The sequence below is a fragment of the Balaenoptera physalus genome, assembly GCF_965194825.1.
Source record: "Balaenoptera physalus genome assembly, chromosome: X".
NCBI lineage: Eukaryota > Metazoa > Chordata > Mammalia > Artiodactyla > Balaenopteridae > Balaenoptera > Balaenoptera physalus.
The window spans coordinates 91,877,755-91,891,806 of record NC_138903.1 but is presented as its reverse complement, the minus strand read 5'-3'; the positions used below and the strand labels follow the sequence as shown (position 1 = coordinate 91,891,806).

Below are 14,052 nucleotides of genomic sequence, written 5' to 3'. Positions count from 1 at the left end.
TGTGTTGTTGGATTCTGTTTGCTAGTATTTTGTTGAGGATTTTTGCATCTATATTCATCAGTGATATTGGTCTGTAATTATCTTTTTTTGTAGTATCTTTGTCTGGTTTTGGTATCAGGGTGATGATGGCCTCATAGAATGAGTTTTGGAGTGTTCCTTCCTCTGCAATTTTTGGAAGAGTTTGAGAAGGATGGGTGTTAGCTCTTCTCTAAATGTTTGATAGAATTCACCTGTGAAGCCATCTGGTCCTGGACTTTTGTTTGTTGGAAGATTTTCAATCACAGTTTCAACTTCATTACTTGTGATTGGTCTGTTCATATTTTCTGTTTCTTCCTGGTTCAGTCTTGGAAGGTTATACCTTTCTAAGAATTTGTCCATTTCTTCCAGGTTTTCCATTTTATTGGCATAAAGTTGCTTGTAGTAGTCTCTTAGGATGCTTTGTATTTCTGCAGTGTCTGTTGTAACTTCTCCTTTTTCATTTCTAATTTTATTGATTTGAGTCCTCTCCTTCTTTTTCTTGATGAGTCTGGCTAATGGTTATCCATTTTGTTTATCTTCTCCAAGAACAAGCTTTTAGTTTTATTGATCTTTGCTACTGTTTTCTTTGTTTCTATTTCATTTATTTCTGATCTGATCTTTATAATTTCTTTCCTTCTGCTAACTTTGGGTTTTGTTTGTTCTTCTTTCTCTAGTTCCTTTAGGTGTAAGGTTAGATTGTTTACTTGAGATTTTTCTTGTTTCTTGAGGTAGGCTTGTATAGCTATAAACTTCCCTCTTAGAACTGCTTTTGCTGCATCCCGTAGGTTTTGGATCATTGTGTTTTCATTGTCATTTGGCTCTAGGTATTTTTTGCTTTCCTCTTTGATTTCTTCAGTGATCTCTTGGTTGTTTAGTAACATACTGTTTAGCCTCCATGTGTTTGTGTTTTTTAGGTTTTTTTCCCTGTTAATTCATTTCTAATCTCATAGTGTTGTGGTCAGAAAAGATGCTTGATATGATTTCAATTTTCTAAAATTTACTGAGGCTTGATTTGTGACCGAAGATGTGATCTATCCTGGAGAATGTTCTGTGTGCACTTGAGAAGAAAGTGTAATCTGCTGGTTTTGGATGGAATGTCTTATAAATATCAATTAAATCAATCTGGTCTATTGTGTCATTTAAAGCTTCTGTTTCCTTATTTATTTTCACTTTGGATGATCTGTCCATTGGTGTAAGTGAGGTGTTAAAGTCCCCCACTATTATTGTGTTACTGTCGATTTCCTCTTTTAGAGCTGTTAGCAGTTTCCTTATGTATTGAGGTGTTCCTATGTTGGGTGCATATATATTTATACTTGTTATGTCTTCTTCTTGGATTGATCCCTTGATCATTATGTAGTGTCCTTCCTTGTCTCTTGTAACATTCTTTATTTTAAAGTCTATTTTATCTGATATGAGTACAGCTACTCCAGCTTTCTTTTGATTTCCATTTGCATGGAATATCTTTTCCCATCCCCTCACTTTCAGTCTGTATGTGTCCCTAGGTCTGAAGTGGGTCTCTTGTAGACAGCATATATATGGGTCTTGTTTTTGTATGCATTCAGCAAGCCTGTGTCTTTTGGTTGGAGCATTTAATCCATTCACGTTTAAGGTAATTATCGATATGTATGTTCCTATGACCATTTTCTTAATTGTTTTGGGTTTGTTTTTGTAGGTCCTTTTCTTCTCTTGTGTTTCCCACTTAGAGAAGTTCCTTTAGCATTTGTTGTAGAGCTGGTTTGGTGGTGCTGAATTCTCTTAGCTTTTGCTTGTCTGTAAAGCTTTTGATTTCTCCATCAAATCTGAATGAGATCCTTGCCGGGTAGAGTAATCTTGGTTGTAAGTTCTTCCCTTTCATCACTTTAAGTATATCATGCCACTCCCTTCTGGCTTGTAGAGTTTCTGCTGAGAAATCAGCTGTTAACTTTATGGGAGTTCCCTTGTATGTTATTTGTCGTTTTTCCCTTGCTGCTTTCAATAATTTTTCTTTGTCTTTAATTTTTGCCAATTTGATTACTATGTGTCTCAGCATGTTTCTCCTTGGGTTTATCCTGTATGGGACTCGTTGCACTTCCTGGACTTGGGTGGCTATTTCCTTTCCCATGTTAGGGAAGTTTTCGACTATAATCTCTTCAAGTATTTTCTCTGGCCCTTTCTCTCTCTCTTCTCCTTCTGGGACCCCTATAATGTGAATGTTGTTGTGTTTAATGTTGTCCCAGAGGTCTCTTAGGCTGTCTTCATTTCTTTTCATTCTTTTTTCTTTAGCCTGTTCCGCAGCAGTGAATTCCACCATTCTGTCTTCCAGGTCACTTATCCGTTCTTCTGCCTCAGTTATTCTGCTATTGATTCCTTCTAGTGTAGTTTTCATTTCAGTTATTGTACTGTTCATCCCTGTTTGTTTGTTCTTTAATTCTTCTAGGTCTTTGTTAAACATTTCTTGCATCTTCTTGATCTTTGTCTCCATTCTTTTCCCGAGGTCCTGGATCATCTTCACTATCATTATTCTGAATTCTTTTTCTGGAAGGTCGCCTATCTCCACTTCAGTTAGTTGTTTTTCTGGGGTTTTATCTTGTTCCTTCATCTGGTACGTAGCCCTCTGCCTTTTCATCTTGTCTATCTTTCTATGAATGTGGTTTTTGTTCCACAGGCTGCAGGATTGTAGTTCTTGCTTCTGCTGTCTGCCCTCTGGTGGATGAGGCTATCTAAGGCTTGTTTAAGTTTCCTGATGGGAAGGACTGGTGGTGGGTAGAGCTGACTGTTGCTCCGGTGGGCAGAGCTCAGTAAAACTTTAATCCGCTTGACTGTTGATGGGTGGGGCTGGGTTCCCTCCCTGTTGGTTGTTTTGCCTGAGGCAACCCAACACTGGAGCCTACCTGGGCTCTTTGGTGGGACTAATGACAGACTCTGGGAGGGCTCACGCCAAGGAGTACCTCCCAGAACCTCTGCTGCCAGTGTCCTTGTCCCCACAGTGAGCCACAGTGCCCCTCACCCCCGCCTCTGCAGGAGACCCTCCAACACTAGCAGGTAGGTCTGGTTCAGTCTCCCCTGGGGTCACTGCTCCTTCCCCTGGGTCCTGATGCACACACTACTTTGTGTGTGCCCTCCAAGAGTGGAGTCTCTGTTTTCCCCAGTCCTGTCGAAGTCCTGCAATCAATTCCCACTAGGCTTCAAAGTCTGATTCTCTAGGAATTCCTTCTCCCATTGCCAGACCCCCAGGTTGGGAAGCCTGACGTGGGGCTCAGAACCTTCACTCCAGTAGGTGGACTTCTGTGGTATAAGTGTTCTCCAGTCTGTGAGTCACCCACCCAGCACTTATGGGATTTGATTTTACTGTGGTTGCTCCCCTCCTACCATCTCATTGTGGCTTCTCCTTTGTCTTTGGATGTGGAGTATCTTTTTTGGTGAGTTCCAGTGTCTTCCTAGGGTTTCTCAATCTTAGCACTATCATCATTTTGGGTGAGATAATTTTTCTTTGATGTGTGGGTTGAGGGGGGTGTCCTGTGCACTGTAGGATATTTAGCAGTTTTCCTGGCCTTTACCCACTAGATGCCAGTTGCCAGCACTACCCCAAAGTTGTGCAACCAAAAATGTCTCCAAACATTTTGAAAGGCCCCTGGTGGGGTGGGGGTGGGGAGAGTCAGCCCTGGTTAAGAACCACAGAGGTGGAAGATTTCTCTAGTGAGGCCTGCTCCTTACCTGGAGCCTGCAGCAAACTCACTGTCCAACATAGCAGAGGTTGGTGAAAAAAGTTGCCTGTCATTAATCCTACTCCTGCTGGGGAGCCCCATAAGGTGAGCTCAGCTGCTCAAAACTATGTAGGGAGGTGATCTGATTGAGGAAGTGAAAGGCCTTCATAAACCTGAGCTCTGGCCTCCCTTCTGGTCCCACCCAGCCACAACCCTGTTTCAGGAGAAGTGAGCATTCACTCTTCACAAGGGAAATGGGAGAGAAAAGTACAGTCATCCCTCAGTACCAGTGGGGGATTGCTTCCAGGACCCCCTGCAGATACCAAAATCAGCAGATGCTCAAGTCCCTTACATTTGGCCCTCCATATCCTCAAATGCAGAACCCATGAATACAGAGGGCTGACTGTACTTAAAGGCTACCAAGGCAGGTAGTAGAGGAGAGCACTAAGGAATGGATAGGTGGAAGCCAGCAGTGCCTTGAAATGAGAGAAGCATCCATAGCAGGTGGTGGATTGTACACTCCATTGGGATCCCTGCCGTGTTCTGCTCTTCATTTTAAGACATGAGGCCCTCACTCACCACTCAGTTCAAATCCCCACCAGGGTCTCTCAAGAAGAACAGCAGGAAAAAGTCACAAGGTCAAAGAAGAATAGAGTTGGAGGAAGGAAAGGAAGGACCTCTAGCCTGATATTGAGACTACAGCCTAGGTAAAGGGCAGCATCACTGAATTGAAAGCCCAGGATCCCCAAGCCCTACTGCTATCTTATCATTGGGTAATCTTGGCTAAGACTTTTCCCCTCTAGGCCTCCAATGTCCTCATGTGTCTCACATGGGAATAACGCACCCCACCCAATTACCACCACAGCTGTGATGACCCTAGGAAAGAACAGAAGGCAAACAAACACAGCATTCATGTTCATTGCTTTTTATTGAAATAAAAGAATCAGAAGAAGACAAGAATGAAAAGAATAATAAGAATCAGAAGCAGAAGTACGGAAAGAAGAAAGAAAGAAAGGAAAAGAAGTGTAGGGAGGAAAGGCAGATGGAAGTGGAGGGTGGAGAGGGCAGTGAAGTGAAGGATGATGGGTAGCCCGATCTCTTTGACATGGGCCTTCAGATAATGGGACATATCATGGGAAGCTTCTTTAAAAACCAGAAGAAATTCAGGATAAAACTGAAGAACAGCAGGCAGTTGATATGGGTTGGCAACTCACTGGATAGGCCATGGAAGGACTCCTGGAAAGTTGACTGCTCCATTGGTGGATGTTGCAGGTGTCCTATGTGAAGGCAATCGACATCTGGATGGCTGTGTGCCTCCTCTTTGTGTTCGCTGCCCTGTTGGAGTACGCTGCTGTCAATTTTGTCTCCCGTCAGCATAAGGAATTCATGCGAATTCGAAGAAGGCAGAGGCGCCAACGCATGGTGAGTATAACTAGGGAGGGGTCCACTTCCTTTCTCCTTTGGACTCCTTCCTCCCTACTACTCCTCCCACAAACCAAGACTCGACCTAGGCTGCAAGGACTAGACAGGCAATCAGGACCCTGGATTCTAGTCCCAAGCTGGTCACAAATAAGCTAAGTACTTTAACCTCTTTGATTCCATTTCTTTTTCTGTCCAGTGGGACATTAATTCCTGTGGGGCAGTCTAGCAGACTGATTAAGAGCATGGGCATAGTAAGCCCTGAAAAAATGAGCCAGTATTAGAACCTTGTCAAGTTAGTTAACATGAGATTGCTTTGAGAATAAGTAGTGGTTGCTCCTGACTCTCCTCCCACCCAGGAGGAAGGTACCCCAAGTTGTCATATACTGTTTGGTGGTTAAGAATTCAGATCAGGCATTGTTGCCTTTCTAGGGGAGCATTATAAAAGGGTCCCCATAACTAAACTGGAATTGAAAAACCACCACTTGCCTCTTCTGGCTGTTGGATTTCTTCACCTTGATCTTCATTGGGCACATCAGAGTTGTTGGGCATGAGCTGTTGTTCTCCCTCGCTCTTGTTTGTTAACCCCATTTCTTCTACAGTAGAGTGATCACCTGGGGAAATAGAGTAGGGGTCTTGTCATCATGACAACAGAGGCAGTTCTTCCTCCCCACCATTGCCCAGACCATAGGTGCTAGGTACGTTGCCATGACAAGAGAGGTGCCTGGGCCACTCTCAAAGAAGCCAGTGCCCAATTATGAGCAAAGCTAAAAGCCTTTGCTGAGCTACATACTGGCCACTTAATCATCAGACACACAGAGCTCTGGCCTGTCTTGAGCTCTGACTCCTTGTTTTCTGCCTTATCTGGAGGCTCCAAAGCCAAGGGGCAGGCACATATGACCTCTGGGGGGAGAGGAAACGATGTTCTATCTAAGCCCACTGGCTCTAGCCTGTCAGGGCCACTCTAGCACTAAGGTTCTTCTCTCTTCCTAACATCCCACCTCCCACTTCAGCTGCTCCTGGAGTACCCTTACCACATGTCTGCACTAAAATTATCCTCCGGGATTTCATGTTCCTTGCTAAGGTCCCTTTCTGCTGAGGGCAGGGCTCCTGCCTCATCTAGTGGTTTGTCGGAATTTATCAATTCTTGCCTGGCTTCAGTCCTTGAGCTGTGTCCTGGGAAACACGCCCTCTAGTGGATTGATCCATAACTACATCTCCTTGAGTAGGACCGATTCTTCAAGAGACCTAAAAGCCTTCGTATCCGATGCTGAGACTTAGAAAAACTATATGGACTTGGCAGAAGGGCAAGAAAAGTAGATGCACCCTTTTCTAAGCTAACTGTCCCCACCTCCTTTTTAGCTGTGTCAAGCCTGCCCGCAGGTACCAAAATCTTATCTTTATAGGGGTTTTGATCTTGATGCCTTCTCAATGCCTACCTTGGGAAAGAAGAGCAGGCTGCCAACCAGTCCCAGAGTCCTTTTGCCAGCTAGATTGCCTGTGTGGGCGTCCCAGCAACAGAAGACTGCTGCAGTTACTGTAGAGCTACTCCAGGTTGACACTAGTCCCGCCCCCTTCCCTGCACCTCTCCAACCTCCAACTGCCCACAGCCTCTCCCCTCCTGGTCATGTACAGGGTGATCCTGATCTCATAATGAAATCTGTCATAACCAGTGCTCAATAATTTTAAAGTTATAACATCAGCCTGGGCCCTGCTTAGGCACCTGGATCCTGCCTCAAAGTGGACTGGGCTTATGATTAATGTAAATAAAACCTGAAAACCAAAACCTGTGCCATTAGTCCTGCCCCTTTTTGAGTTTCCTAAAGCCACTGCCATCCTAGAAGAAATGTAGCAGAATCCTAGAGGTCACTGAGCAGGCTGAAAAAGTTGATGCAGGGTTAATGCATTTCTAGAACCTCTCTCTGGGCCCTGCTGTTCCAGCTAGAGGGGCAGTTTTTAGTCTTGAGAGGAGCCCTCTTAAGGGAGAGAGAGAATCCATATGATCTTCAGGGATCCCTTAGTCAAGAGCAAGTTAGGAGTATTCTAGAAGCCAGCCAGCTGTTCATCCAGCTCCAGACTTCATTCTGTTCTTCTCGAATCTCTCCTCAACCACCCATCTCCACAGCATGGTGATCTCCTTCCATGTCATGGTCTAAAATATTGGGCTGGCCAAAAAGTTCGTTCGGGTTTTTGGGCAACCCAATAGCTCAATTTTTTTCCCCAGGCATTTCCACTTTGTCTTCCCAGCTAGTCTAGAAACCCCACAGGGAAGAGTCTGTCTCTCCTTTTTTATAATCTCAACAGGCCCTGGAACCAGGTTCTAGACACAGCAGCCACAGAATCTACTCCACCAACCTTTGCAGGCTGATTGGCAAGGGCTCTCTTTCAAGATGGAGAGAGAAAAAGCCTTACCATTATCAATAGAATAACTTGAAAAATGGAAGAAATTTCAAAATACTGCCAAATCCTCTCAGGCGCTTGATCCCAGAACCCTGCTTGCCTCTTTCCATCCCCCAGAACCCTCCCCCATTCTCCAATTTCCTCTCTCACTTCAATATATATCACTCAATATCTATCCCTCCTTCCCATCTCCACACCTCATCTCCCACACCGTGCATTCCCGCCCCAGCTTGGTTTTGGAATATCTTTCCTCTCTAGCTCCCCAGCCCTCCTCCCCTATATATATCTGCCACAGAAATGTTCTATTTCAACAGACATGGAAGCCACAAAGTGGAGTTTAAGCCTCCGTTGCCCCTTCCAAACACACACACACACACACACACACACACACACACCCTTCAGAATTTGGCCTAAATAGGTAATACCCAAATCCAGGACCCCCACCCTTGAATTTTAGGCCACTCATGTTTGCTCCCCCAACTACAAGTGGTACAACATGTTAAAATTAAAAAGAGCCAAGGGTGACATTCCATTGGCCATATTTTCTCTCCTGTGTGAAATAGCTTTTTCCAGCCGAGGAATATTTCCCAATAATTCCCTTTAGATTTACTGTGATTGGAGAAAAGGGGAAATAATTAGATCTATAGAAACAGAAAGAGCAGTTGGATTCAACTTTCTCTTTCAGAGCTTTTTGCAAACAGATATATTCCATGCTTATATCCTCTGGCTGGAGAGCTGAGAGGATCAGGATGAGCAGCACAGAACAGGGAGTCTGAGGCACTCTGAACTGGAAAGCAAAAATCATTTTATTTACCCCCTCATTTTTCACTTATGTGGGAGATATTTTGTTTGCCTCTGGTTCTTCATCTGTAAAATGGGTCCAGCACAACCTCTCTGGTAGAAACAGTGTGAAAATGAATTACAGAATACAGATGAGGTGAGCCAAGGCCTATGGTGACAGGTTATATAAAGAACTTTGAGGAGAGAACTGAGGCTGCCTCACCACAACTCAGGGTCAAAGCACCACCACAGGAGTGAATTGCCTCTGGCCTACACATGTACAACTCTCTCCACAGAGACTGGCAAAATCGAGGATTGAATAGCAAGGCTCTCTGGTGGGCAGACTTAGAGAGACCCTTCCCTATGCCAAAGGTGCCACTCTTTCTAAAGGCCGAAGGGCATCACGCCCTTGTGCAGGGGTGGGGCAAGGAGTAATTGCTTTTTCTGCCAAGTACTCTGTAGCTAAGATTCTCTTCTGAGTAGACTCTTCAGTATGAGATCCTGAGAGGAGGCTGGCTTCATGAGAACAAAGCCATTCCTTGTCCTGTACTCTGAGGCATGTGGTTCATCAGTCCATTCATTCATTCAACTAATGTCTACTGGGTGCCTATTGGATGCCAGCTCTGTGCTAGGTACTGGGGACACAGCAGTGAGCAAGACCGATGCCCTTTCCCACGTCTGTACTATGAGCCCACAGGAAGCAGAGAAAGAGGTGGGATCTGTTGATAAATCTCTGACCTGAGCTTGTCTGCCTCTGATGCCCAGTGACAGGCTAGGCCTTCTAGTGCTGTCATAATCAAGGCTCACTGGGACCCACCACACCAACGTCTCATCAATGAAACCACTTTTCAGTGGGTTACTATAGCTACAGAGATCTCGTTATAAACATCCTATGATGTCCTTCTAACTGCATAGCATGTGTAAAATCTACTTTTATCTACATTTTATGTATATCGGTCACATCCATTCAACATACATGTGCCTTATTCTGTTTTAGTACTGAAAGTCCCTAGTCTCAGGAAGCCCTCAGCCCTGGACAAACTGAGAAGATAGTTGGCACCATCCCACAAGGGGGCACTTCACTTCAGGTTATTTCTTACATAGCTGAAGCTTTTACTCCTGTAAACATCAATACTTTACAAAATTATAACCATCTTTGAATGAAGTATTTCTAGGTTTTGGTATATACTTACCTGTCCTCTGTGTAATTTCCAGGCTGTGAACCACCACTTCTGATGGTGGTATGTCCTTTAGAAGTAGCCAAAATTGGGCAGGTTTGGGTTATATAGAAACCAAGAGTAAATAGGCTCTGAGTGGGGCCCTGAAAGGCTCTTATATGAGTAAAGTTCTCTCTGTTGATCACTCAGGGGCTTTGGTTCTCTCTCTCTCTTTCTCTCACTCTCTCTCTCTCTCTCCTTTTCCCTCTCCTTCTCCCTCTCCATCCCTCTCTAGATCTCTATCTATCTATCTTTGTGGCCTTACCTTCTGGCTCTCAGCTGTGTTATAGCTACTTAAGGTTGTCAGCTGTCATTTATTAGACAAACTTTGTGTAGTCTGCTACATTGCTTAATGCTTATATAAAAATTTACCTCTTCAGTGTTAATGTGTTCATCAGAATGCATATATTGTTCATGAATGGAATGTGTATTGGGTAATAAATGTTACCCTAGTAGCACACGTATCTGCAAGAGCATGATCAGCTTTACAGTAATTCAGATAGCCCACTAGGTTATTTGAAACTTTTGGAATTTTCAGCTTTAAGTCGAGATAAACATTTTTTTAAAGATACTATGTGCAAGCAGAATTAATTTTGCAGCTTTTGGAAGTCATTAAAGTCAAGTTTCCAAGTCTAAATATCTCAGCTGTGCTTTCTAAAGGTTTCATTGTTCTGTTTATTCTGTTTATTACCAGTCAGAGATAACTTGACATTGAGATGTCCTTCTCGCTGTGAGGTGGCACTTCACTGGGTTTTAGATGGCTCTAAATGATGTTATGCATTTTAAAAAGGCTGCTCGGGGCTTATCTGTGAATGGAATCATAACATATACCATCCATACCACGTATAGCTGCTTAACATACATCTACCTCGTGAGTAGTTTTGTGGCCATAAAAAAACATGCAATGGGCCTGTGTACCCAGCCACCCTGTCTGCACAGCACCACCTGAGATATTTGGGTGGCCTGGTCTCTATTCCTCTGCCTTAGAGCTGTGACCTCAAATTCTGCCTTTTCTGCCACGTAATTCCAGGAGGAAGATATCACCCGAGAAAGTCGCCTTTATTTCCGTGGCTATGGCCTGGGCCACTGCCTGCAGGCAAGGGATGGAGGTCCAATGGAAGGTTCTGGCATTTATAGCCCCCAACCTCCAGCCCCTCTTCTAAGAGAAGGAGAAAACATGCGGAAACTCTACGTGGACCAGGCCAAGAGGATTGACACCATCTCCCGGGCTGTCTTCCCTTTCACTTTCCTCATCTTCAACATCTTCTACTGGGTTGTCTATAAAGTGCTATGGTCAGAAGATATCCACCAGGCACTGTGAATAGGAGCTAAAGAGTCCAGCTGTTGGCTTCCTGCTTCCTCCTGGGTGGGCTTTCCCCCTGCATTAGATTCCATCAAGGGCTTGAACAGTTCCTTCCTGATCTCCCACTCAGAACTTCAACAGCCAATCCCCAAGCTATGTGGGTCTACAATGCAGGAGGCCAATGGTGGCTTTACTTAGAAAGATGGCTTACCTACCCTAATTCATATTTTCTCCATACTATCCCATTTCTCATGAGAGTAAGGTTTGGCCATGTTCTTGGGGCCAGGATGACCTTCTTCCCTGACTGGAGCTTCTCTGTTTTTCAGTTCTCTGGTGGAGACTATTCAGACCACTGCTACTAGATTCTGACATTTGTCATCTTAATCTGCACGAATCTTTGCCCTGCCACCTCCCACCCAGAGCCTGACCTTTACTGTGCCCTCTGTACCTTCTACCACAGGCTCAAATAGGGAGTCTTTCCCATCCACAAGTGCTGCCCTGTGTGACCCAGTCAGGTTTCCTTGACTGTGGGAGGAAGGCCAGGGGATAGATTCCCCACCGCTCAGCAAGGTTGGAACAGTCATCGGCTGCACTGGGGTAGGGCATTGCTATATGACCCAACAGAGAGGTCTTCAAGCTTCCTTGGAAGCTCAACACTGTCAGAATGAGGTCAGAAATCTTGGACTCTCAGAGAGACCACCCTTCCACATCTACCTGAATTTCCTGGTCTCAGAAATATTTGTTTTATTCCCTAACTAACTAACACGGTGGCAGGGTGTGTTTGACTGCTATGGAGTGTAAAAAGAGAAAAATGCTTAGTCTTCAAGAAAGTTACTCAGCGATGCTAGAAACCTTTTAAGAAAAGTGAGATCCAAAGCAGTAGGACCTAGGAGGAGTACAATACAGAAACTATCCTCAGAGAGTCTTCTGTTAGCTGTGCTTTTATTTGTTTCTTCTTTTTCTCCAAAGTCTCTTTATTTCCCAGGACCCCTCATTTCCAACTTGCTCCTTTTAGTAAGCAAATAATAGTGCCATGTAACCTTGTCTGGGATAAAGTGGGCTTCAAGGTTCCTAAAGGAGGGAGGAACTAGGTATATAGAGGGCCCCTATTCTGGACAAATATTGACTTGGCCAATCTCAGGATGGAGTTGTAGAAGTTAGAAAAACATAAGTTGGAGTTATTTCTTAATCCTTCTCTTGCTTCCTTTCTGCTTCCACAGTGAGGAGGGGAAGCAGTCAGTTGAAGCTACAAGAAATGTCAGAATAGAGAGGGTGTGAAGGGCTCATCTCAGGCCTGACATACCACTGGGACATGGGGAAGCATGGGCCTGGTACTCTGAGTCCTTTGAAATGACCCACTGTGAAGAACTGAAAAAGGGAAGGTTAAAGTGCTGAGCTAAACAACTGGAAGACAGACGTGATCAAATGATCTCTAACATCTTGACTTTTTCTCTGGACCTACAATAATTAACTATGTGAGTCTAATCTCTCTCTCTCTCTCTCTTTCTCTCTCTCATCTTCCTCCTTTCCCCTCCCTCCTTTACTCCCTTTCTCAAAATGGTGTTCAAAATGGAAAGTCAATAAATCCAATGACCAAAGCAAATCCTATAGTCAAACCAAGAGCTCAGCTTCTTTCCCCTTTTTTTCCTGTTGAGCTTGGCTGCTCTTTCCTGTTCACTAAGATACTCTTCTTGTCTCTTGGCTTTGAGGAGAGCATTCTGGGCTGATCAGGGTAGCTGGACCAGAAATTAATCTTATTGAAAATATTAATTATGACTCTGGTGGCCAAGGAGATTCAAAACTAAAGGACTGGCTAAAGAAAGGAGATTAAATTGAGAGGGCAAAGAATCCCTGTTTTCCCATTTCTGCCCAGGTAGTGCCAATCAATGAGAGGCCACAAGCAATACCCCTTTGAAAGGAGCAGAGAGTATCTCTTTGATACTCTCTATGGTGGGGCTGGGGTGTCAGGCTGCTGCAGCCCGAAGGCGGGGGTAGCGGGGGGGGGTGGACTATGGAGATGAGCTTATTGCACAGAGCTCTACTTGTTATAGATCTTGTCCAGATGGGCCAACTGCACAAATCTGCCCTGTTGGAAGTCTCAAGAACAATGCTTTGGAGACAGCTACAGCACTGAGCAATAGAGCCTGCCCAACTGGGACTCAGCTCAGGGCATCAGCTGGTGCTGGGAGCCAAAGAAGCCAAAGTACCAGCCAACATAATAGCCCAAAGGAGTTCACAAAGCTACTCAGAAGCAATGCCAGGTGGAACGTACTCTCCCTCCCCATCGGAGCTGGCAAGTGGAGAAGGGAGACACAGGGTGTCAGAATTCGGTGCAAATAGCTTTCATTTTCCTCACCCTTCCCACACAAGTTTGGGGGCGGGGAGGGATGCGGGTCTCACTAGAAGTGTCTGACACCTAGCAATCCATTCCAATCATGGAATTCTTGAACTTGGACCCTTCTTACAGTGAGTTGGCAGGAGGCGATATAAGAGACTCATTTGGAGGTCATTTCCATCTACCGTCATTCTGATAGTACCCACCGCTAGAGATCCACACTGCTTTCTCCCTGGATCACGTATGAAATGATTTTAAGTTTTAAAACAGCATATTTTCTAAAGGGGAAAAAACTTCCTACATAAATAAAGTGTTTTGGTGTTTTCATTAATTCTTAATATTTAATGTCAGTTAAATATTTTATACATATGTTTTTCCAGAGAAAGGGCTTTATTTCTTCAGTTGTTGAGGCTATCAGCGCCTTCATCTTCTCTTCAGTTTGCTCTGCTCTTTGGAGAGCCAGTGGTCTGTCTTCCTCTTTCCTCTCAATCCACTAGCAGGGCCACTTGCTCTCCCAAATTTCACAGTCATACTTTTTAAAATTTTCTATGTTGAAGAAAGGTAGTGAATAAAATTTATTCCTTTTACTTTCTACCATAAGCCTCTTTCCCCACCTGTCACCAAAGAATTGACACTCTTCTAGCTGAAATGTTGACTGTTAACATTATTTTTCCTTTTCACTGAGCCATGCAAATATCCCAACTTAGTCCACAACATATCACCTCCCAGGAATCTTTATATGTGTCCCCACTTGCCTCTCTCCATTCTCAGTTTACTATTATCAATGTTGTAATTATTATTAATATCTTGTCATTTCGGGCTGTCAAAATCTTAAATTCAAATTCACTATGTTGGGATTAAAGATCTTTCTAGGCTGCTTTGCTGGTGAAAAACAAA

At 44.2% G+C, this 14,052-nt stretch overlaps 1 protein-coding gene across 1 annotated transcript in view; it reads left to right on the top strand.

The window, feature by feature from the left end:
* LOC309653267 (glycine receptor subunit alpha-4) overlaps nucleotides 1–14,052 on the top strand; it is a 31,792-nt gene extending 17,740 nt beyond the window's left edge. The window contains exons 8-9 of the mRNA XM_082447840.1: nucleotides 4,974–5,123; nucleotides 12,872–14,052. Of these exons, the coding sequence (XP_082303966.1) occupies nucleotides 4,974–5,123; nucleotides 12,872–12,961 (240 nt within the window). The 3' untranslated portion in view covers nucleotides 12,962–14,052. The remainder of the gene's footprint in view (nucleotides 1–4,973; nucleotides 5,124–12,871) is intronic.